Source organism: Podarcis melisellensis (assembly GCF_964234715.1).
Source record: "Podarcis melisellensis genome assembly, chromosome: 5".
Classification (NCBI taxonomy): Eukaryota; Metazoa; Chordata; class Lepidosauria; order Squamata; family Lacertidae; genus Podarcis; species Podarcis melisellensis.
The window spans coordinates 10155820-10181659 of record NC_138537.1 but is presented as its reverse complement, the minus strand read 5'-3'; the positions used below and the strand labels follow the sequence as shown (position 1 = coordinate 10181659).

At 41.4% G+C, this 25840-nt stretch overlaps 2 protein-coding genes across 11 annotated transcripts in view; one reads left to right on the top strand and one right to left on the bottom strand.

The window, feature by feature from the left end:
• LOC309369918 (uncharacterized protein) overlaps positions 1-25840 on the top strand; it is a 456081-nt gene that overhangs the window by 248266 nt on the left and 181975 nt on the right. For 4 of the 9 annotated variants that reach the window (XR_014168271.1, XR_014168272.1, XR_014168273.1 and 1 more), the window contains exon 5: positions 6590-6663. The exons of 4 other annotated variants lie outside the window; for them this stretch is intronic. Coding sequence is in view for 1 of the 5 variants with exons in the window: in XM_081911395.1 (XP_081767521.1) it covers positions 6620-6663 (44 nt within the window). In the remaining 4 variants the exon portion in view is untranslated. Of the gene's footprint in view, positions 1-6589; positions 6664-11133; positions 11736-25840 lie in introns of those variants that run through there. One more of the 9 variants, XR_014168274.1, reaches the window with a different exon arrangement.
• On the bottom strand, positions 21560-24693 carry LOC309370530 (uncharacterized protein). 2 transcript variants are annotated; one of them, XM_081912360.1, is made up of 2 exons: positions 24393-24693; positions 21560-23776 (listed from the first exon to the last, which is right to left on the bottom strand). In XM_081912360.1, the coding sequence occupies exons 1-2, from the start codon at positions 24512-24514 to the stop codon at positions 21733-21735; spliced, it is 2166 nt and encodes a 721-aa protein (XP_081768486.1). In that variant the 5' UTR covers positions 24515-24693; the 3' UTR covers positions 21560-21732. The 2 variants fall into 2 exon arrangements, with proteins under 2 accessions (XP_081768486.1, XP_081768487.1); XM_081912361.1 differs by having other exon boundaries at positions 21560-23759; positions 24393-24685.

Sequence of the window (25840 nt, the reverse complement as noted above, 5' to 3'; positions counted from 1 at the left end):
ATAATAATAATAATAATAATAATAACTTGATAATAGAAATGCCACAGAAAATATCAATAACTTTAATGTGTAAGGTTTGTTAACACAGAAAGCAAACAAGCAAACTTGCTCTCCAGTGACTGTCACTAATATTTATTCGTCCAGTGACTGTTAATCAAACTAAGTTTACAGTCCCGTATAGCACCTGTCACAGGTGCTGATCATTAATCAGCTATTACGGCAGTTTATTCTGCTGCTGACAACTTGCAATTTTCTACTGAATCAGCTAGTTTGTCAGGTGGGAATTATGGCAAAGCACATGTGACAAAACACATCACACATTTTTTTTCTTTTTTTATCCCCCCCTTTTTTTTTTACATTTTCAGGCTTCTCTCTCTTCCTCCTACCCCTCTTCCCTTCTCTCCCCCTCTCCTCCTTTTTAGACAAACAATATCTGGGAACTCAGAAGTAATAAGGCGGAATGTATAATTAATTACCCAGCTTGCTCTAATTAGGGATGAATAAGTTGTGTCCCTCTCATCATCACAAATGTGGTGATGGGTAATACCAGTTTATGCTGTATTAACTGCAAATATGCAATCCTTCTGAGAGCACTTTTGTTGATGAATTTGATGAATGTGACAATAATTAGCAGAGACAGATGAGAGCTAAATTACTACTGACAATGTAATGCTATCCCGCTTGAGGGTCTGAGAACGTGGTAGGCTAACATGGCAGGGACTGGGGCCTCATTTCTAATTAATAGTCTTTTTTTTTCTTTTTTGCCAGTGGGGGAAAAAAAGAGGAACGGTAATTGTTTTCGTCAAAGGCTGCAGGGAGTTATCAGGGTAATAAAGTTAATTAGCAGAACAAACATCCTTTCACTGCCTTACCAGATTGAGGAAAAGAGGGTAATTCAAACTGCAGAAAGATATGACTAGATGAGATGATAAGGAGAAAATTTTTTACACAGGAGGCCGACAGAAGAGAATCCAATTTTTCCCTTCTTTTTTTTTTCTTTTTTGGCTTGGCTTCTGGAAATGAATTACACATTCCCCTCTTTCAGCTACACAGTTGCTAATGTAGAAAACTTTATTGTTCACAATTGGAAAGGGAAATAAAGTTTTCAAAGGATCATGTTGCATTGTTAAATTTTGTCTAGATCTTTCGTATCATGATTGGTTTGTTATATTAAATGCACACACATCAAAAGAGGTTTTTGTCCCCCTAACATTTAACTCTGTTGAACTGGTGGTGCTCTTTCTTCAAATTGAAGGCTATTTTTATTCAATTATTAATGTATCCACTGGACTCATTAAGCTGTGTCATTTTACAAAGTTGAGAAATAGTTATTGCAGGGTTCCAATTAATTGAGAAATCTCTTAAGAATCATTTTTGTTCTGTTTGCTGCGGGGTCTCTTGGCCATCACAGAAGTAGCCCTAACAGATCATTAGTTTTCACTAATGAATATAAAGTTTCTTCCAGATGTTGAGGTTCTTAAGTCTATGAAAAATAAAATTAATCCTTACCGCAATGTAATGTAGCAACTGGTCTTCAGATGAAGTCATAAAGATGCTATAAAAATGCATGCCTTCTTCATGTGTTAACAAATCAATTTGGATTTCTCTTTAATTCATCAAAGATACAATAAGTGTTGCGGGGGGGGGGGGTTGTAGACAAACTTTCTATTAAGTTCACCATGAGATTTTCATTTTGTTTTGTTTTTTTAAAAAAGTGAACTTCCTTGCTAGTTCTTCTGGAGGGAGAAACATGAATTCTGCAGCACTAAAAACCATATTTTACAGAATTCCAAAGCTTCAGAACATCCATTGATATTCAAACTCCATTTCATGATTGATTTGCTTCTTTCACTGTTCTTGGATTCCCCTTCAGTATATGATGTGGCTCACAGCTTTTGTCCTTTGGTCCTGTATGTCCTGAAGGCAATTGGAGTTGTTCACTTTATTGGTGCCTTCTCAACTTGTAGCACAATGCAGTTTGTGTTTTGTATATTAACCTGTAGAAGGTTGATGTGTGATGGGCATGGTGCCTTGGGAAGCAATTTGAATCAGTTTATCTTCAGGCCTTTTTCAACTTTATGATTCTGTTACGATGATATTGGGTTGGTGTACTGACTGTACTAAAATAGAAACTCTACATGGAGGTCATTTGAATTCTGAATATTTTTAATAAATGCTTACTTTGCTTAATTTATTCTGCTCCCATTTGCCACAGGAGGATGGACAAATAGGATGGACAGCCCCATTACCTGTAGGAAGCCACACCCTCTGGCTACTGGAAAATCTCAGCTCCCCTTCTGGGTTCTGTAATTTTCTTCAGGCAGAACCCATGTGGTTTCAGGTTGCAGTCTTAACAACTAGAAGCTTGTTTAAAGATAAAAAAGCAACTCTGAAAGTTTCAGGATGCTGAACATTACACCCAATCATAGAATCATAGAATTGTAGAGTTGAAAGGGACCCCAAGAATCATCTTATCTAACCTCTAGCAATGCAGGAATCTTAACTAAAGCATCCATGACAGATGGCCATCCAACCTTCGCTTAAAAACTTCTAATGAAGGTGATTCCACCACCTCTAGTGAGAGTCTGTTCCACTGTCAAACAGCTCTTAATGTCAGAAAGTTGTTTCTGATATTTAGTTGGAATCTGCTTTCTTGTAACTTGAATCCATTGGTACCAGTCCTACCCTCTGGAGCAGAAGAAAACAAACTTGCTCCATTTTTCATGTGGCAGTCCTTTAGATATTTGCAAATGGCTATCTCCTCTCAGTTTCCTCTTTCCCAAGCTTAACATATCCAACTCTCTCAACTGTTCCTCATACGGCTTAGTTTCCAATCTTTTATCATCTTGGTTGCCTTCCTCTGCATACATTCCAGCTTGTCAATATCCTTCTTAAATTGTAGCGTCCAGAACTGGACACAAACACTGCGCAAACAGGGCTGGCCCTAGACATTTTCCCACAGTAGGCAACATACCACAGTGCAGCCCCCTCCCTGCCTCTGCCATTGTGCCTGGAGCACTGCCACTGCACCCTCACCTGTGGCTGCACCTGCACTGCTGCCATGACACAGTGGAGAAGGCAACAGTGCTGTGGTATCGGTGAGGGTGAAGGCAGGGCTGGCAGCAGTGGGCATGGGGAGAAGACGGAGGGGGTCAAATTTACCACCTGAGGCAAATGGCTTCACCTCACCCCATTGGTGGGCTGCCCTTGACAAATGTGTATTGTTACAAAGATGTTTAGAGGTTCTTGAAGAAGAAGAAGAAGAAGAAGAAGAAGAAGAAGAAGAAGAAGTAGAGGAGGAGGAGGAGGAGAAGGAGTTTGGATTTGATATCCCGCTTTATCACTCCCTTTAAGGAGTCTCAAAGCGGCTAACATTCTCCTTTCCCTTCCTCCTCCACAACAAACACTCTGTGAGGTGAGTGAGACTGAGAGACTTCAGAGAAGTGTGACTAGCCCAAGGTCACCCAGCAGCTGCATGTGGAGGAGTGGAAACGCGAATCCGATTCACCAGATTCCTAGTCTACCGCTCTTAACCACTACACCACACTTGGAACTAATTTCATGTATACCACATGGAACTAATTTAATACTTCAGTCTGTTATAGTTGCAGTCTTTTTCTGAGACCAACTATAGAGATAGGAATTGTAAGAAGTGACCAGCACAATTTTGCCCTAGAGCAGCGGTTTTCAACCAGTGTGCCATGGCACCCTGGGGTGCCTTGAGTGATGGTGCCACAGGCAACACTGGCCTCTGTCCCTCTTTCCTCTCTTCCTCTGATGCCCTCTCACGTCTCTGCCTCCCAAAGGCTTGCACAGCTGTTAGTTGCAGCGGCCCTAGCTACAAGCTCCCCAGGCAAATGGTGCCTCTGGGGCTGGCCAGGGGGTGCTGTGTGAGGAGGCATCTCTCTTTGGGGCGGGGGCGGGCAGCTCAGAAACCAGGGGCAGCAGCTGCGGCTGCCAAGGAGAGAACTCTCCACAAGGGAGGCTGTTCAAAAAGGGGTTGAGGGGCTGCCAGTTCTGCAGGAAGGGGTGACATAACTGGGCTCCTGAGCCCCACAGGGGTGCTGCAGGAAGAATGTAGTTGGTCAGGGGAGCCATGGACCCAAACAGGTTGAAAACCTCTGCCCTAGATTATGAGATGGGTTTATTTGTTTTACCAAAATGCATTTTCATGTGGTTTAAAGGTATCTTTCTTGTGTCTGTTCCACATCAATTTGTGTGCCCATGTAATATTTCTTTTTTAAAATAAGAGCAAATTCTTTAGAATTGAAATAAGTCAGATTGATTTCTCAAACTGCCACCAAGTACAAAAGAGGCTGATTAATGGCCTGCAATTGTGAGGGCTCATTTCTCAGTCCTATCCAGATAACTAGGAATTCAGGCACAGAGGCCACTATTTGAATTTAACCTTTCCACTGATAGCAGTGGTAGGAACAAGGGATGGTACCTTACCAAAAATAGCACAAGCCTCTATTTAGAAATGTGGGGATTTGAATAGTTAGCTGGCTACGTTCTCATATCTCTCTCATCATTCAGTCCATTGCAGAGTACAACCATTATTATTACTATTAGCAATACTAATGCTAATGGTACTGTAGCATTACCATTATATTTTCCACTGGTCTTCCAAATAACATAGGGTGGCACACATGGTTTCCCCCGCCCTCCATGATATTATCATAATCCTGTAAGGTAGGTTAAGTTTGAGAGATAGCAGCTAGCTCAGTGAGCTTCATGTCTGATTGGGGATTTGAACTCAGGTCTCCCAAATCCTAATCCAGCACACTAAACACCATACCACACTATCATAAAATGATACCTTTAGCATCTTTAGTAGTTGTGAGGCAGGAGGGTTCTTGGTGTCATGATGTGATAATTCAAGCTATTAGCTCCAAACCCCAGGGAGCCCATGTGGGTCAAAACATGCTGTCCCAAGCTTGTAGGTGGAGAGTATATATGAGGAGTTTTGTAAAGCAATTTGGATAATGGTGACAGCAGCCACGAAATTAAAAGATTCCTGCTTCTTGGGAGAAAAGCAATGACAAACATAGACAGCATCTTAAAAAGCAGAGACATCACCTTGCCAACAAAGGTCCGTATAGTTCAAGCTATGGTTTTCCCAGTAGTGATGTATGGAAGTGAGAGCTGGACCATAAAGAAGGCTGATCGCTGAAGAATTGATGCTTTTGAATTTTGGTGCTAGAGTAGACTCTTGAGAGTCCCATGGACTGCAAGAAGGTCAAACCTGTCCATTCTGAAGGAAATCAGCCCTGAGTGCTCACTGGAAGGACAGATCCTGAAGCTGAGACTCCAATACTTTGTCCACCTCATGAGAAGAGAAGACTCCCTGGAGAAGACCCTGATGTTGTGAAAGATGGAGGGCACAAGGAGAAGGGGACGACAGAGGACGAGATGGTTGGATAGTGTTCTCCAAGCTACCAGCATGAGTTGGACCAAACTGCGGGAGGAGTGCCTGGCGTGCTCTGGTCCATGGGGTCACGAAGAGTCGGACACGACTAAACGACTAAATAGCAACAAGCATGTTGGGATTAACCACAAACATGCTACTGCACACTGATTCAGTCCTGCATTAAATATTATTTTTTCATTTGAAGCATTTTTACTCTGCTATTTACCTGAAAACTTGACAGACTGAGGCTTAGTTCTTAGAATAACCAACTTGAATGAAAACAGTTCCAGGAGAGGAGGTGCCAAACATTGCTGGTCTTTCAGCACAACTGATAGTGACCTCCTTCTCTCCCTCTGCTGCAGCGCAATGAAATATCCATTGGTATCACGAAGGCTGCAATTCTACATCTACTTACTTGGAAGAAAGCCCCCTTAAACTTAGTGGATTTATTTATTTATTTATTTGAATTTCTATACCGCCCTTCATCCAAGGATCACAGGACGGTTTACAATATAAAAACACAAAAATACATAACATGCTAACCAACAAAAACAATACCCCCCTTGCCCCAGTATTTTGCTGTATATGTGCTGATTGTGCTCTTAATGACTTATCCCTTAGCTGAAAGTGTGAACTGCCTTCATTTAAAAGTATTGTGCTTGAGATTACCGTACATGAAATCCCTGTCTCTGGTGTCTTGATGCTACGGAGTGTGTGTTTTCATCCTCTGTTGAACTTCCATATTATTGAAACCTTATTGTCATGAGTCATTCACTATATATTTCAGGTGTACATATTCCTCTTGATCTGCCTCCTAACCCCAATTTTCTTTTGCAAAATAATTGAACTGTCTTCCCCTAATCATTGACTGGCACAGCTATCCAAAATGATAATACACCTCCGTGGCGTTATGAAACTGCATGCACGAAAAGATTTGTACACAAGGTGGGGATGTTAGCAACCAGCTACATTTTATCCTTGTCACCACCTCACAATAAATAACAAACACATTGTTTTTGGTCTGAGAGCTCTGAAAGATAAATTTGGGTGCTCGTGCTAAGACTGAGCGATAGGAACCACAAATCCTGGGATAGGAAGGACTGCCTAATAAACACAGATATCAACATTTACTGTTGAGTTTAAAGGCAACTAAAAAAAAGGAATCTTCCTATCTTTCAGGGTTTCTCATTTCTTCTGAAATAATTCACCATGAGACTCCCAGAACATTTCAAGCACAAGTTGTATCAAGTAAGGTAGGTAGCTATAATGGCTGTTGTTATTTGCCTGTTTTAAGCACCCAGTAGCTGTGGTAAGAGCAGCCGTTCAGACTTGCCTACTGAAAATGGAGTGCCTTCTTTCAAGCCAGCGTAGGACAAAGTCTGAAACTAAAACCAGGGAGAAGGATAATAAATAATGACAACAGATGTTTGTAAACCAAGGGGCTCCTGTGTTCAGTGTTTCCATGTGTTGTCTTGTCTTGATGTGCTGTCAGACTCCTCTCACCTGGGACTAGTGATATCTTATCAAAGCTGAAGCAGCTCCTTTTCACCACAAGCAGATAATAGCGCCTTTCAATTTGTCATACGGAGAGTCTAAAAGAACCATGGGAACGATTGGTCAGGTGACAACTTGATGGACAGCTTGACAGCCCTTAAAGCATCATGGGAAATGGCTGTCACCTGATTTTTTTTTTCCAGAGCTACCAGGGAGATAACCTTCAGTGTGATGGGGGGGGGGGGGGAGGAATCTGAATATTTGCAGTTGGGTTTGGTAATGGCATCATGTTTGTTTAATTGATAACGTGGATGAATTGAGATGATTTGAAATGCTGTCATCTAAGCTGAGATAGTTGCAGCCTGCAGATGATTCTGACATATTTACCTTAAAAAAAAAAAGTACTTTAGTTAAAATGAATTTGTACTCTAAACATTGATGATAGGTCAGGGAATTTTAGCATTAAGTACTGGTTTTTTTTAAATGTTCTCATTTATTTTACTACTTCTGCTGTTGCTATTACTACCATTGCCAACTGGCTACTACTAATTAATGTAGTATGCTTTACATACATTTTAAACCCTATATGTAGTAGTATATAGGCTCTGTAAGTGGGATGAAAAGCATAACTGAAACAAGTGGTAAAGTTCTGATTATAAGTAAACACAAATAATAGCAGACCAGAGGTTTGATGGTGTTCTATAATAAATGTTTTTTTGATACGGTGCTTTGACACAAAACTTCAACTGTTGCTCCCAACAGTATCATTATGATATGTATGTTGTACGGTGATACAACATCTTAAGGCAGCCCTGTTCAGGGAAGTTTTTAACGTGTGATTTTACTGTATTTTTGGTTTTTATGGAAGCCGCCCAGAGTGGCTGGGGAGGCCCAGCCAGATGGGCGGGGTATAAATAATAAATTATTATTATTATTATTATTATTATTATTATTATTATTATTATTATTATTGGTATGGAATCATAGTATGTTTGTTAAATATGTGTTATTGGTTTTATTTTTAATGCCTTCCACCATGAATGCTAGAAAGACAGATACTAAATAGTTTTATTAATTACATTTTCAAAATGTGGAAGGTATCAAAAGGCCCAACTTCCTACTTTGAGAGAGGTCCATCCATCTTTAAAATAAATCAGGAGGCAGATTACAATATGGCTCTCTGTGCAAATATTTGTTTGTTTTTTCAAATGCAGGTTTCTGCTTTCCCTTTCTTATTTCCTTCAGCTTGAGGGCCGCTTTCCACTTTCCAATTTTCCATCTGAAGGACACATTCCAGCCAGGCAAAACACTCAAGGAGGGCTGGTAGGGGGTGTAACCTGGGCAGAAAGAGAGGCCTGGAGGGTCTGAGGTTCCCCATTCCTAATTTACATTAGAAGAAAGTGGATAGTGGCCCTCAAGCTGAAGAAAATAAGATAGAGGAAGCAGAAGCCTGCATTTGAAAAAACAAACATACATACATACATACATACATACATACATACATTAGAAGACGCTTATAAGGGTTTTTTGTTTTTTGCAAAAGTTCTTTCCTTTTGAGTTATATTTTATTAAACTTTTAAAAAATTCACATATACATTCTAATACAGTCATACCTCAGGTTGAATGTCCTTTGGGTTGAGCGAGTTTGAGTTGCGCTCTGCAGCAACCCGGAAGTAACAGAGCGTGTTACTTCCGGGTTTCACCGCTCGCACATGCGCAGACACTCAAAATGACGTCACATACATGCGAGGAAGTGGCAAAAGGCTGCGCACAGACACGCCGTTGCAGCTTGCATTGCATTCAGGATGCGAACGGGGCTCCGGAACGGATCGCATTCGCATCCTGAGGTACCACTGTACATAATATTTTTTTCTTTTCTTTTGTCGACTTTCCACCCCGTTTTCCATTGTGTTTTTTATTTCTCCCCCTTGCTGCACTCTCTCTTCTCTCTCTTCTACCATAGTAAGAATACAATAACCTCTAATTCCTTCTGTTGCTCATAGTTCAAATCCTGCCCACAAACACATCATACTATAGTATTTCTTTAAATTGTGTTTGCAAAAGATCGAGACCATTGGACTTCAGTGGGACACAGAGCATACAGTCAGGCTCATATTACTGCAAGTTTTAATCTGCACGTTTCTTATACTAAATTAATTTGACCTGTACAGGTGCCAGAGGGGCTATGGCCCTGGGCACAGGTTTTTGAGGGGGCACAAACCAGGCGCCCCCACGCAAACACTCCCAGTGGTGCAGCCTGGCACTCCTATCCTAGACGTCAGATGAACCAATGTCTGCAGAGAGGAGCGGTGGGCCATGCTGGGGGACCTGCTTCAACCCTGCCAAGTGCTGTGTTGGTTGGCTGGGCTTCCACCTGTACAGGCAGGTAGGCAGCTCAGCTCAGCCCTGCTTGGCTCCAATCCAGAGGGTCACTCTGGTGATGTGAGCAGCAAGGGCTAGGGTGCCGTAGCAGGCTTTTTAATCCTCTGCACCCCACCCCTCGTGCAAGCACCCCACGGGCGGGAGCCTCAGGAGCTAGGAACTCCTGCTCCACCTCTGAACACATACACCTGAGATTAAGTGTATGCTTCAGAGTGGCTTCCGTGTCAGTAGCACACTGAGGATATCCAGTATCACCAGTGTTTCTGGCCTGCATTGCTTTCTTTGAAGCACAACTCAGGTGCTTGATTTGGACACCGCACCCTAAATTGCTTAACCTCTGTGTACCAAAGAGAACACCTTATTGCTTCTCTCCATTGATCAAGGATGTCTTCTGTTCACTCCATCTGGTTGATAAGCTTATGTCCAAAGCAGACCATCCATCCAGTTGGCAGAGCAATCCAACCCCCTTTTTCACTGGGCGGGGGATAGGGAGGTTGGATTGCTCCCCCTCTCAGTGTTGTTAGTGGCTCCCTGGGGATTGAGGCAGGAGTTTTCCCCAGACCTACCTAGAGTGGCTGTGGATTGAATCTGGTACCTTTTGCTACTGAGATATTGGCAGTTTCTCCCATTTGAAAACAGGGACTTCCTTAAATTTTGACTTAATCAAGGTTATGCTGCGTTGGGGGTTCTTCCATTCTCAAGGGCTCCTCCACAATTTTGAAATTCCTTCTCCTTGGGGAGTCATCAAGTGTAATCCAAATTCACAAATAAGACATTAAAAGTAAGTTTGTGTGTGTTAGATAGATTATTCTATATTTAAAAAAACAGGAAGAAGTTTAAACCCTAGCACTTCATGGGGTTTATAGTTCACTCCCTTCCTGTTATTCCAGAAAATATCAAGAACAACTTGAATAAATGTTGTTGTGTTAACAACTTATGCTGCCTCCTTTCCTTCCTCCACTTGTCTCAGTCCATGTAAAGTCTAAATTTTACCTCTTCTTTCCCACATCCTCTTCCCTACATGCTTGAAAAGCATTCTGTATCCCTCAATAACTCATTTTGCCTCAATAATTTCCTTTTGCAAAGCGTCCTTGTGTCTACGACATTGTTCCACCTGTTCTTTCATCAGGACAACCCTGGAATATCCTGCTAGTCATTTCCACCTTTGGAAAACCCTTTCTCCCCCTTTCTGTATCCCATAGGAAATCATTATTGATATATGTAATAATGATTTTCAGGACCAAGTTAAGAGTGCATCAGCTTGCAGTGTAATTTAGAAGCTACTTAGCACATTTAATTCCACATAGATCAATTTTTCAGTAGGTTCCAGCTATTACTGCAGTCAACTTGTCTAGCTCCAAAAAGACTTTTACAATGCATAGTATATTTTACCCCCAAAACAGACATAGAATCATGGCTCAAAACAGACATAGAATCATGGCTCATAGACTGAAACTAATAAGGTACCTGGAATAGATTGGAAAATCATTACAGTCTAATCCACAAACCAGTCTGGCTGGAGTATTTGCTTTTATTGTGAAAGTCAGTTAGATCAAAATCAACTCATGTCTAGCATTCCAAGTATTCGGGTCATAATTACAATCACTTGTTTTTTGCTATATGTTTTCATTCACATGAATGAAACTGTTGTGAGAAAAAGAGAGTCAGTGTGGTGTGTAGGACTCTAACATGGGAAGCTGTGTTTCACATTGTGTTTCAGTCTAAGGTAACCACATGTAAAGGGGGATAGGAGCATTGTGCATTTTTAAAAGTGTAACAAAGAAGAGAGAATTTTAGCAGGCATGACAAACAGAAAAAGCATCTGCCAGAAATCTCTTTTCTTCTAGAGAATGCTTGAAGAACAGCAGCCTGACCTTCTTTTGTGGGTTACCTCTCCGCTTCAGTCTTCACTTTTTGGGTAGCCTTAGGACAAACCCCGCCATCTAAAGAAATATTATTGTGATGCTTTGGTCATGGGCCTAGAGTGGGCTACAAGTCTGAACAGATAATATAACAAGACAGGAATTGGTTTCGAGATTGTAATGGATGGGTTTCATGTAAGGCACTTCCACAATGTCGTGCTCATCAAAATGCTACCCCATTTCTTCTCTCTATTTTATCCAGATTTATCATTTCTGCTGGGTTAAAAAAAACAATACCTGGATTTTCTGTGGAAATGGTAATAGTGTTTCTGATTTAATGGAAAAATAATATGACACCGCATCTGAAGAAGACGTTGCCAAGTGGACTCTATGCAAAACTTGTATGCATGACCAGCACCGAGTTCACGATAAATTGCCTTGTAAAAGCACCCTTAGACTTGTGCCTTGGTGTAAAATAGTTGAGTTACTATGTGCAGAACTGTACACGTGTTTTTATTCCGGGGAAATTTAATTTGAAATAACAACTACTATCCGTTGCATTTATTCATCATTAGTTACACAGATTATCATTGCCACTACACTGCACACGTATATTAAAGGAGTGGGGGAGAATCCAGCATTTTACCTTCTTTTAACCTCCCTGAGTTTATGCACAAAAATGAGCGAAGAGGTTACTAATGTATGTTGTATGCCGGCTTCCTCTCCTGGCCCTATGGCTACCCCATTTTTCCCCAAGGACCTCTGGCATTGCAATGTGCATGGGGACTTGTGTGTGTCCCCCCCCCCCCGCCCCCCGGTATGTCTCAAATGTCCAGAGATACGTTAACTCTGTGGAGGGCCTAGCAGATGGTGAATCTGGATGCAGATTGTTTTTTTTTAAGATGAGCACGGGGAGGTCTCTTTTTAGCTTTTCACAGCTTGCTGTGGATGGGCTTATTGTTCTGGTCAGCTGTGAGTTACAGAGTCTATGGTGTGAGATACAAAGAAGGACATTCCCTTCTGTCCCAAGCACCTCTTTGTTGAATTTCCTTCTGTGAAATAGTTAATATTAGGACTAAATATTTCTTTTCATCCTTATTATGCTTACTTTTAGGGCTAGATCAATCTGCTCCAAATTTCTAGTGCTAGCTTTTCAGATGTGGGAACTGAAGCATTCAACCCCCCACCTCTTCCCCTTAGCTGTTTACCTAGTTCTTTTCCTACCAAACGCTAAATGCTCTCAAAAATTGCCCTGTGAAACTATTCCCCTTTGTCTTTAAATATATCAAGTAGTGCATATGAATTTGACATAAAAATAAAGCTCTGTGTGTATTGATTACACACAACCGAAATTGCTTCTTGCCATTTGCTTTTCCCTATAGCATTTCTGCAATGTGTTTACAAAAGAATGTAATGTCTGAGCTGATAAACAACCAGACAGGAAGGGTATTTAGAAGGGACTTCTGATTTCCCTAATGACAGGATACATGTATTGAGGATGCTCACTAGCAGCAGCTGTGTAAGATTTGAAGTCATATTTAAATTGTCAGTTGAAATGTTTTTTTCTTTTAATTTTATTCACTTTTGCCCAAAAGGAAATGCAAAAATATACTACTAAAATATACTAGAATGACATGTTTAAATGTTCAATTCCATGCCACTCTTTAGCGTGGGTGCAACTGAATGGGCTGCTGGTCAGCATACAGTGATGTAGGTGTGTCTTAACACAGCATTGTGCAGCATGAGTTGTCTTATTTATAGGTCATTTGTGTGGCTGTGTTGCTACTGCTGCCCTTAAGCTACTTTTTGCCTTAGACCAGGCACGTCCAACAGGTAGATCGTGATCTACTGGGTAGATCACTGGACATCTGTGGTAGATCACTGGTAGATCAATGCTAAACCCAAAGAAGCTTAACAACTTTGGCTCCCTAGAAAAAGCTCAACAACTGACTAGATCCCTGCCAGTTTTTAACTCTGTGAGTAAATTGCAGTCTCTTGGGAGTTGGCCCCTGCCTTAGACAAACAACACCAAAGTCATTGAACTGCCTCTTAATGCACCATCTTTTGGAGGCATTCTTTTGGCAAAATTTGTCATCACTGAATTGCACCATACATTTTAGTTATTTAACAGATTTATAATCCACTTTTAAAGGCACATTCTCTACTTTTTGGTTACCTAAACCATAATCAGCCCAGCCTTATCTGGCTAACTCAAAAGAATCCCTGAGACAGGACTTCAGACTTTCTTAAGAAGCAGTAAGAGATGATACAACACTTCCATGTATTTCCTAAAGGAAGTAGAAGAGCATATTTTTGTAAAACGATTTATACAATAATTTATGTGCCCAAAAAACTGTGCAATTAATGTATGGGAATGCCTTACCACATACAACTTGGAGGCTATTACGTACATAAAGACGCAAAGGAGCAACAGTCCCCTGCAGCCAGGCTGTTATTCCATTTGCTGCCTTATATAATATTCCGTTTGCTCCAGCTGATGAGGTTTAACATGGTTTGGTTAATCTATTTAGGGAGGCACACTTAAAAGTGTGTAAAAGCCCCCACAATAAACCAGCTTCCCAGTTCAGCTCTTTGTTAACATGGATGCTTAGGTGCACATAGAGAACTTTCCCACTTTCAAGGGCTTATCCATTAATTTCAATTTTTGGAGCCACTCATCACACACCCCAAACTGCATGTGGGGCTTCCCCCCTCTATTGAACGAGCTCTGTGTAAACTACCATGCGTCAAGTAGGTTATGGGTAAGAAAGTGTTGCTTTAAAGTTTACACATTCAATAATGAACTTCTATAACTACATATATAAACATAGGTTTTTTTAAAAAAATAGTAAAACAGTTGGTTGCTTATTGGAGTGTAATAATTTTGTGCTTGTGGATCAATGACAAAAGCTAATGCTGATACCAATTGTTTTGTTTTTGCATTGTTCTGCATCACAATGCTTTCTCAGTTCCTATCCCCAAAACCCTCTTCTCTACCTGAGATATATTTATGATTTCTTTTATCATCTGGAATGACCGACAGGAGACACTTGGGCAGTTCCATCAGTATTTTGAAAAAATTCAGCCTATCTACCTGAGCCTGGACTAGTCCACATAAGAGATTCACTTTCTCATTACTACTGCACTTAGATAATGGATGTATAAGCATCATCTTATATAGGAAAGCTGCTGACTGTTACACATACCTACATGCTTCCATTGTTTACCCAGGACACACAATAAAATGTATTCTTTACTGACAAGTGCTATGATAGAACTGCATCTTTAAAGACTCATCAGACAGAGACTCACAGTTTAAAATTTTACATGAGGCATTCTTTAGATTATATTTCCTACCTAATGAAGTGGAAAAAATCAACAATGCCCAACTGGTGCCGAGGAATAATCTACAGCAGGGGTGGCCAACTCCCAAGAGACTGCGATCTACTCACAGAGTTAAAAACTGACAGTGATCTACCCCCTTTTTGGGAGTTTGGGTCAAAGTTGTTGAGTTTTTTCTGGGAGGGGGTAAACTGTTGAGCTTTTTTAGGGGAGCCACAGTTGTTCAGCTTCTTTGGGGGGAGCCAGTGATCTACCAGTGATCTACTGCAGACGCCCAGTGATCTACTGGTAGATCATGATCTATCTGTTGAACGTGCCTGATCTACAGAACAGAGTCAGAAGACTTAATGACAGACCACCACTTGTCACTTACAGCTCCCAGTTAATGCCACTCAAACTGAATCAATGATGTATAGTCCATATTGGCTAATGACCCTTTCACGGGTCTTGGATGGAACACCTGTATAGGCTTAGAAACAACCCCCAAACCAAACCCAAAACATCTGTTCACCAGCAACAACCACCTACATTCTTATTCTTATTAAATTTCCATACTGCCCTTCATTTGAGGATCATAAGATGGTTTACAATATAAAAACACAAAAACACATTACACACTAACAAACAACAACAACAACACCCCCAGTTTAAAAAGCTGTAGATTGTTAATTAGCCAAAGGCCAGGGGGAAGAGGAATGTTTTTGCTTGGCACCTTAAGATATGTAACAAAGGCACCAGGCGAGCCTTCCTAGGGAAAACATTCCACAATGAAGAGCCACTGCAGAAAAGGCCCATTCCAGTGTTGCCACCATTCAGACGTCTCATGGAGGAGGCAGACAAAGAAGGGTCTCAGATGATGATTGCAGGGTCTGGGTCGATTCATATGGCAGTCCTTGAATTGCATTGCGAGATACGGACACTATTAAAGGGTCTAGTGATGTGATCCAGAAATCAGGTTCATTCGCCTACTCCTCTTCCACTGTGATGTATGCCATCATCTGCCTGCAATGCCCTTCTGCATTCCAAACAGGACAAACAGGCCAGTCTGTACACACACAAAATCAGCTGATCCAAATCTGGCATCAGAAATGGCAAAACTAGCTAAAAACCAGCTAGGGGACATTTCAAACTCTCAGGTTACTCTTCAAATTACCTTTAAGTCACCATCTTCAAAGTGAAACTTCAGTGTGAAACTGCTGAATTACACTTTATCAAGAGGGTCAGTGAATTGACTTGGGTCAAATTAACCCCTGTGAGAATCCCTTGCTGATGACCACAGTGTCTGGAGATAGTCCAGTCATGTATCCACAGAACTAAGGGAGGAATGCTCACTGGGAGGAGCATAGAAAGAAGAAGCACCATAGTACACCTGCATCATCACAACTGGACACCTTCATTTGTCCTAGCTGCAACAAAGATGTCTCTCCCGTATCACTCTCTACAGCCACAGCAGGCACTGTAACTCTTCAACAGTTTGACTTCACCCTCAAAGGTGCACTCTTCCGTCGTCTCCCAAAACAGACGGATTCCAACAACAATTCCAAGATGTCTGTGGGCACCTCCAGATGGGTCTCTTAAGGTGCATTTAGGACAATTGTGCTCTTGATGCTGTCAGGGCGATCATAGGCACTTCCACATTAAAGATTATTTGTGACACCCACACCCACTCCCCAGGATGCTGGTAGTTTTTAAATTTCACTCCTAAGGTAACACCAAATACCTTGCGAATGTTAGTGCATATGCCAGAATAGAAATCTTTCTGCTTTTGCCTGAAGGGAACAAAAGTCGGACATATGATTAACTCAACTCATTTTTGATTTGAATGTGATAAAATTAAGTGAGGCATTTAAATACTGTGCTTTTTGCTGAAGTGCTGCATTTCTTTAATAGAATGGATTTTCTAAGTATTTTGGCTAACATTTAGCTTGCCGAAAAGAAATCTTTCTGCAATCTGCATTATTGTCTAACTGGAGCACAGGGCAACATTTGGAACAGCTATGTGAAAGTAATAAACCAATAATGTTCTACTTATTTATTAAGTGTGTATAAATCTAAGTCTCCAATTTCTGTCTCATGGAAGGTACCAGGAGTTGCTCTTTAAAGCTTTGATATTTTTTTTCTAAGTATTATTCCCCCCCCCCAATATTCCCTTAGTAGCTTAGGAACAAATACCAACATTTTAAAATGTTCTTTTACCTCTTTCGATGCAACTGTGATTAATCAAACACCCATTGTCAAATTCCTGGTTCCCTAGGGTTCAGTGGTGGGAGGCATGGAAAGAAGTGGGTGTTGGGGGGGTTGCAATTGCCTGGCTATCTGTTAGTACCACAAATGTTTTGGGAAATATATGGATTAGACAGGTAGCAATAACACCAAGTTCCTATCTTAGTGGACAGAGTTTATAGCATATTGCTATATTTATTATGGACATTACATGGAATCCTGAAGGAAGAAGCTCACCCCAAAAATGTTGGGGCTCACTTTATTTGATCATGTCTGAGAAAATTAATTGGCATGGGAGTAGTTTCTCTTCAGGGAACTAGGCTTCTGAAAGGAGAGCATTTGTTGTAGTCAACTGGGTGCAATCCAGGTACATGGTACAGTTGAGTTCGCTTTATATTTGTGGAATTTAAGAAATGAGAGTGGGGAAAGGGGGACAGCTCTCACAAATGCAGAATCACCTTCACAAAGTAAGTTGTGGGGGAAGGTCTCATTTTCAAACTTGAGAGTCTGCAAACAGGAGGACTCTAGCTTACTAATAGAGCACCACTGAGATATGGAAAGGCTTGGGTTGAATCCCTGGCATTTCCGGGTAAAGATGGGAATGATTCCTGGATTGTCCCTAATTTTTGAATTCTAAATCTGTTCCTTATTCGGGGGAGAGACACTTGCTACCATGAGGCAGTTGCTAACAAGATTAAGTAGAAACCCAAATGAGACAGTTACTTACAGGATTAAACAGAAACCAAAATGATCAAGAGGGTAGAACAACTCCTGTATAAGAAAAGTTTACAATATTTGGGGCAAGGAAAAGAGGAGACATAACAGAGTTTTATAAAATCATTTCTCTGTCTCTCATAACACTAGAACTGGGAGACATCAGTGATGCTGAATGTTGGAAGGTTCAGGACAGAAAAAAAGAAAGCATTTCGTCACACAGTTAACTATGGAATTTGTTCCTACAAGAGGGAGTGATGGCCACCAACATGGCCACCAACAATTCATGGACCACTAACAAATCAGTGACCACTAACGATGATGCTCCACTCTGTCTCTGGTTGGAGGCAGTGCGCTTCTGAATACCAGTTGCTGGGGAGGGGAGAGTGCTTTTGTGCTCAGATCCTGCTTGGAGGCTTCCCACAGACATCTAGATGGCCTCTGTGATAACAGGATGTTGGACAAGATGGGTCATTAGAGTGATCCAGCAGTCTCTTCTTATGTAATATGGTGGCCCAAGTGTCTGTGATCTTGTCAGCGCTCCCCCTGTCCATGCAGTGATGCTGCTGTGACAAAAAACAAGTTTTGTACATGGTTTGGAAATCTCCAGCTTCTCAAGCGAAGAGGAATTGTGGAGCAGACATAAAGAAAATAGCCCTGAAGTGGTTGGCCTCAAACCCAAATCATGGATGATGTGGTCAAGGATCTGTTCTTTTTAACACACACACACCCTTTATTGTTCAGTTATAGCTTAGAGTTGATTATATCAGTTAAGGGTGTGTTCTTGATCAACCATCAAAATTGTTTTTTTTAGGAGTGATATCTACACATAAAGGAGAGTTATGTATTTAAATATTCTCCACAGAAGATACAATAATAACAACTGGTAATTGTGCCATTGTGCAGACTAGGAGTTCTGAAAGAGTGCTGATATATTTATTTATTTATTTAATGGGTCTTCATGTGAACTAAGTACTTATCCACATCTATACTTTAAAAGCCTTTAACACACTTTTAGCTATTCATAATGTTGCATCTCTTTTGGGGTACAAACAGAGCTCTTTAAAAAGGTTTGTGTGTGGAACATGGTAGGAAAGGGCAAACCTGCCCCAGTTTATTTTCTGATCCAGGCACACAACACCTGAAGATCACAATGAAACAAAAGCCTTCAGCTAGTTCCAAGCCTTCCTAGGTTATGGTTCCCCCTTACTGAGTTGCGGTGAGGACTCTGAGCATTGGAGGGGATTGCTCTCAGCTAGTGGGTGAGTAGAGGGTGGTGGTGGTGGGGTGATTTCCTGGCACCTGAGTGTTTTCTGGCAGTTGTGCCTCCCTTTTGTATTCGTTTGATTATTGCTGTATATTGTCAGACATTCTGCTGGATGTCCTTATATCTGGTGTCTTGTTTATGAACAAATAGCACAAAAAATGACTGCATTGGATAAAGAAATCCATCTTCTCTAATAAGATGTTTGAAGATGATAATGCTCCTTTAAATAAACTGGAGATCATTGAGAATGTGTAGCATGCCATTTAGTACGCAAATTCAGGCGATGCATTTTAATAATAGATCATGGGGGGGAGAGGGGAAGGAAGCGCAAGCTACTGAAGCTTGCAAAAAGCAGGCCCCCAAAGCTTTCATGTTTTATTGGAGCATATGTTTTGGAAGTGGCAGCATTGACAGTGGTGGCGTAGATCTTCTTTTTATCTTGTTTTGATTCAAAGGATATTTGAATTTTATTTTTGGCAAACTTTTTATCTAGCCCCAAAGGGGTTCCTTGGCTGCCGTGACAGAGGAATAGCCATAATAAACACATTATGTGATACTTGTAAATTTCACAATCTTGCTATTGCTTCACTCGCACACCAGGGGAGTGAAAATCTTCCCAAAGAAATCAAATAAGCCTGTAGTCAAATACCTGGCAGGTGTAAATATGAAATGAAGACGCACAAATGTTGTTGTTATTTTCCAAAATCCAAACTGCATGAGCTATTTCAAATAAAGAAGAAACAAATCTTGAGCTCATAACTTCTTGTCTCCAGGGATAAAGTGTGAAATGGATTCTACTTATTTATGAACAGTTGCATTTTATTCTTATTCTAGGCACTCTCATAGCAGTTCTTTTAAACTCTATTAACCCAGCAGGAGCTGTTTTAGTTGTGCATACTTTAAATATTTTTTATTCAACTTGATTTAAACCAAACACATCTGTCGTATAGGTGTTGGGTCATGTGTGCGAACCAAATTTATTTTGTTATCATGATAAAATTTCATTAAACATTCACATCCTGATTCCTTGGGCTTTTACTGACTTTTGTGACAAATTAGTAGTAGCATTTTCATCTATATCTGTTTTAACTCCAAGGAGCCCAAGACAGCATGTGTCACCCACTCCTTTTTATCCTCACAACATTCCTGTGAGATATGGACTGGCTAGGGTTGCCACCTTTGGTTGGACAAAATACAGGACAGGACAGGCAAAATAAAAGACGGGGTGGGGTGGGGGGCCATGCGACCCCCCACCGCGCTGGGTGCCATGCCCCTGCGGGAGGTCACCACGCCCCCAGGACGCAGGCCACCACCCCCACGGGCAGTGCACCACGCCCCTGGGATGTGCACCATGCCCTCATGGGCAATATGCCACGCCCCCTGGGATGTGCACCAGCCATGTCCCCGCTGCTCTCCGCTCCCGGTGCCAGAGTGTGCAGCTTTGCCACTGATCCTCACCCCTCCCACTCAAACCATGTGGTGGAGGTGACTCCACTTCCTCTCCTACCACCCATCTGATCTCCATGGCTGCTTCTTCCCTCATCCCCGCTCCTGATCTCTAATTTCAGATATGGTGATATATCAGAATATTGCAGTGTTTAGCTGTTGATATATCATAATGTTGAAAACCAGATGTCACTCAGCACTACTCTGTTTTTAGTATACTTAAAATCCTTTGCTTATTAGGGGCTGCATTACATTTTGTTCAAAAAATTGCTTTGCAGAGGTAACTAGCATAGAGTTATCAAAATTTTCATAAGCAGGCTCCCCATGACTTGGCTTTTGAAAAATTGGGGGTCCTCACTAATTAGCTAATTGGGAACCACTGCACTGAGTGAAGAAGTCTCTATGTCCTTGGGGAGAGTATCAGAAAACCCAAAAAATAATTTGACTTAGTTCATACTTCTGGGTAAATAGTTCAAGGAAAGCTATCTGCAAACAGTAGGGGGAGGATTCATCCTGTATCTAATCATAGCACATGACAATTTTATATGTAGATTTTTCATTATGCACAGAATTTCTGGAAAGCTACAACTGGCTGTGGCTTTCCAGTGTCACAGTCTTCATATGGGATCCATGTTTACTCCTTCACCAAACTGTCTAACACATTGGAACTATGTAGCAAGTGGATTGGTCATCATTCTTAACATTAGTATGCTAAAATCTAGTAGTATTATGGGTTTGTAGCTTTTCTCATTAGTTACTGCCTCTGAGTAAAAACTCCATACCTGTATTCCAAAAACTTCCCACTGATCTGATCCAGATCCTTTTAACTTTTAGTTCCCTTGAAACGTTGTAGTTTCAAAGCATTGAAACGTTGTAGTTTCAAAGCAGAGACATCACCTTGCCAACAAAGGTCCGTATAGTTAAAGCCATGGTTTTCCCAGTAGTGATGTATGGAAGTGAGAGCTGGACCATAAAGAAGGCTGATCGCCAAAGAATTGATGCTTTTGAATTCTGGTGCTGGAGGAGACTCTTGAGAGTCCCATGGACTGCAAGAAGATCAAACCTATCCATTCTTAAGGAAATCAGCCCTGAGTGCTCACTGGAAGGACAGATCGTGAAGTTGAGGCTCCAATACTTTGGCCACCTCATGAGAAGAGCAGACTCCCTGGAAAAGACCTTGATGTTGGGAAAGATGGAGGGCACAAGGAGAAGGGGACAACAGAGGACAAGATGGTTGGACAGTGTTCTCGAAGCTACCAGCATGAGCCTGACCAAACTGCGGAAGGCAGTAGAAGACAGGAGTGCCTGGCGTGCTCTGGTCCATGGGGTCACGAAGAGTCGGACACCACTAAACGACTAAACAAACAAACAAAACACTATGAAACAAATGGGCTCAACAAATAGTCATCACCACAGCAATTATTTTCAGTTTTGTTTACTTTTTGACTTAATCTACATATAAACTGTACCTTTGTGCAAAACTTAAAAAGAAGTAATATCTCTTCAGCTTTCATATTTCAGTGGAGGTAGTTTCTGAGACAGCAAAAGTAGTAATTTTGAGGATTTTGCCTCAAATGAAGGAAATGATCACCTTATATATGCCCCTCATCCTCCTTAGTAGTAGAAGGGAATGTGGTGCTTGACAGACCCCATTTTCCCTTCTTTTGATGCTCCTCACAGGTCATGCCCAGGTTCAGTTGTTCCTTTTCCTGCTGCTCCTCATACGGTATGGATGTTGTCTTCTGGATATGCCATGTCTCCAGTTGCTCCCCTTCTGTGTTGCATCCTGCCTGTGGGAACATAGGAAGTGGTTGTTCTTCTTGTTCCTGCGCTATTGCATTATCTTTAGAGGAAGCAAGCATATGCACCATGCTCTCATCGTCCTCAGCTTCTTGCTCTTCATTCAGGTAGGGTATTTCAAGAATGCCAGTGTATAGGTTGTCCTTTCTTACACAAAGTTCTTCAGAGGTTCCACTCAGAGGCAAAGAGCTCAGCTTTGCAAGTCCTAGAGGCCGTTGCACTTCTAAGTAAAGAGTACCCTGATGGTCCTGGTCCTCCTTGTCATAGGTGCCCTCAGACCCAGAATCTCCACAGTCCAATTTTCTTTGCTGTTCTTTCTCATAGCTTAGGTTGTCAGGAAGTGTAGTTGTATGTTCTGATGCACTGAGCTTTTGCTTCTCCTGTTCTTCAGTATAGGCAGTGCCCTTACATCCGGAATGTGCATAATCTAGACCTTCTTGCATTTCCTTTTCATCATGGTGTGTGCTAATTTGTTCCAGTAAAAGAAGCTGCTGTGCATCTGAGTGTTTTTGCTTTGCAACATGAGTAACAACATCCTGAGGCAAACTGTTTATATATGCTAGTTGTTGCAGATCCATTGTGCAAGCTACACCCAGGGGCAATGTAGTTACGTTTTCTTTTGCAACAGCTTGTAGATCCTTCTGGTGGGGAACATACTGATGATCTTCTGACATGCTGAGAAAGCTCTCTAATGTTGAGCTTCTGAAAGCTTGTGTGTCTTCCTGTACCTTCTCACAGGTTGTGTCCTCCAATGGAAAGCTCATAGCTTTGGGTAAAATAGGCAGTTGGTCTTCTTGGTCAAACAAGTTTATCTCATTGGAGGAGGTTTCTCTTACAAAATCTAAAAGCTGTTGTACTTCTGGCTGTTCTTGTTCATCATTTCCACACATGGTAGACAAAATATCTGGGTATTTTTGTTCCACAGGCTGCTGTACCTCCTGGTTTGTGTTATCTTTGTAAGCCTGCTCCTCCTTGTGAACATCTCCTTTAGATACAGGATTTATTTGACTCCAGAACACTGGTTTCTCCATGTTATGGGTGATACCCATACCATGTTGTTGTTGCCTCCCAACCTGCTGTTCCTCATTGCATGGTACAGCTGGTTGGTTGAACAGTTCCTGCAAAGAAGTTGCGCCCTTGGAATCAATACTTGTGTTTTGTTCCTCCTGAGTTTTGTTTTCACTGGCAGTCAATGTACTGTTTGGTTCTAGTTCTCTAGCCTGCTGCAGCTCCTGAAATGGCACATCTTGGTGACTCCGCTTCTGGTCCTTCTTACAGGGCAAAACTTCCAATATAATCCCTGCACGATCTCTTCCTTTTTGTTGTTCCTTTTCATTGGTTACTTCTTGGAGCACTGCACTCAGCAATTCAGATTTTCTATGTTGTCTGCTTTCTTCAGCTGCCATAATTAGATACTCCTTCCCTTCTTCAGAGGGATCACCCTCTAATTTTGCACCCACTACCTTTTTCTTTACCTTTTCCAAAGATGATACACTCATATTATCTGATCCCTCCTTTTGTTGTGGCATTTGGAAAGTATTTGCACTTGTTTTTTCTCCTTGCTTTTCTTCCAAAAATGTATCACTTAAAGGCATAGGTATATGGGGATCTTGAATTTTTCTGTCATAGGGCTGGGTACATACTGCCAAAACTGGCTTGATAGCCTCTGTTTGTACACCCACGTCACCTGCAGGTGTCATCTTCCAATAGCCTTGGCCCATGTTCTGCTGTCTTTGCTCAAACATGGCGACATCACAGGATGGATCTTCAGGATAATTCTTTTTCTCGTTTTTCTTCTTTCTGTCCTTGGGTCTCCTCCCTGGTAAGTACAACCGCCTGTCAACATACAAGATATGAATAGGGACTGAAATGAGGATTTCTTCTCAGCCCTGTATCCTAATATTATAACAGCCTAACAGTGACCTCAACCAGTGTGCCTAGTTATAAATTTGTAAGAATTTGTAAGTGCTTAACAAAGACCAGAGCTTTCCAAACTGGGTGTCAGAACACGTTAGGATGTTGGCTGCAGTGTGTAGGTCTGTTGTGTGAATACTCCCCGCACTCCTTCTGGGACTGGAAAGGGGTTAATTTAACCTGTGGTTTGCTAGTAAAACTGAACTAGTGTGTCATGAAATGATGCATGTCACCAACATGAAAAGCTCTGTTATAGACTGTTAAATTCTTGCATAGGTGCTTATTCCCTGGGGCCCTGGGTGCCTGAGCACCCACAAACTTCTCCATGAAGGGCTGGGCACCCACAGATTTGGTGCAAGCGCCATGTGCACTGCATGGCAGCCACAGCCCCGGACACCCATGGTTGCAGGGCCAAGCTGACACTCCTGAATTCATGGCTCTCTAAACATTGCTTGGTTCTCTTATCTGGGAAATGCCATCTCTAAAATTTGTCTTCCAACAAATCAGCCGCTGTGTGGGAAAAAACAACCATTCATACCTTCTAGGGATGCAGCAACACAAGGCTGAGGCTTGGAAACACCTAGAAGTATGCTCTTCGCCAGCAGCATTTGCATCTTCTTCTATAGCATCTGCACAACTTACAACCCTCTCTTCACTCATTCCCCAAAATAAAGAGTAGAAAAATAAAAGTCTTAGAAAGGAAGAACACTGACTCTTAGCCAGTGCTTGGCTTCTATGCTCTTAAAAAATGGGTTTTTTTGACCACTGGCAACATAATGGCCACATTTACCAGCTAGTGTGGCTTGTATGGCAATAGCAAACTGAATCCTTTATACGAACATCTTTATGACATCACCAGTTCTAGAAGGCTGTTGGGTAACCATAGCAGCATGGCTCTGGCTCCCAGAAATGGAACATTTGTGCTATGATATGACACTCATTTGCTTATTTGATACATCATTACTTTAGCTTTTTGAATGCATAACCTTGATATTTTCATGAATTTCCTCCGTGAATCTGTCTAATCTTTTAAAGCCAATGATGGTGGGCATCATTACCTCTTCTAAGAGCAAATTCCACAGTTTTACTACGCACTGTGAAAAGACGTACTCCCTTTTGCCTGACCTGAATCCTCCAGCATTCTGCTTCCTTGGATAACCCTGGGCACTGGCGTTTCTAAACATCGTGCATAACTTTGTACAACTCTGTCATTGCCCCTCCCAACAACCCACCTTTAAAAAATAATAATAGAAAGCTCCAAATGTAACATTTCCTTCTAGGGGAGTTGTTCATTGGCTGAGCTGTGGCAAGTAGAACTAAACAATATTCCAAGTTATCATAGATTTCTATAATGGCATTATGATATTGGATTTTTTTTAATAATCTCACAATTATTTATATCTTGCCTTTCAGGATATAAACCTTCCATTGTGGATTGTCGTTAAATTACAACTTTTTAAAACAGTTTTTAAAAAATATGAAAATGTTATCAGAATCCTTTCCTTTGGCTAATTAAACAGTCTATGGCCTTTTAAACTGTTGGAGATGGGAGTAGTTATTTTTGTTAGTTACTATGTTATGTATTTTTGTTGGTTTTTTATATTGTAAACCGTCCTGTGATCCTCAGTTGATAGAAATTGAATAAATAAATAGAGTAAAATTTCCCCAGAACATTTGCTGATAGATTATTCTGTAGCGGGTGACATACATGCGTCCATCCTCAGCAGGCCCTGGGGTGGTCTTTGCCTGTTTCACTGTCTCTCTTTTCCACAAAGCAGGGCAGGCTAACTTGTGGCCCTACTGATGTTGTTGGTGTTTTAGGTGTCTTCATCATGGGCAGATGGGGCTTGTCTCCCTGGGAAGGTAGCTCATCTAAGAGAAGGAAAACTCTGATCCTAAACCTCCTCTGCCTTGCAGAATATCTTCAGGAGTAAAAAGGGCTAAGGAGTAAACCGTACACAAATTTGGAGTGCAGTCCCTAAGATG

Excerpts from the sequence above, each read along its gene's own strand:
- LOC309370530 (XM_081912360.1), bottom strand. The coding sequence starts at position 24,514 with ATGAGTGAAGAGAGGGTTGTAAGTTGTGCAGATGCTATAGAAGAAGAT. Across the intron at positions 23,777-24,392 it reads TGTTGCTGCATCCCTAGAAG|GCGGTTGTACTTACCAGGGA; the intron begins GTATGAATGGTT and ends GTATGTTGACAG.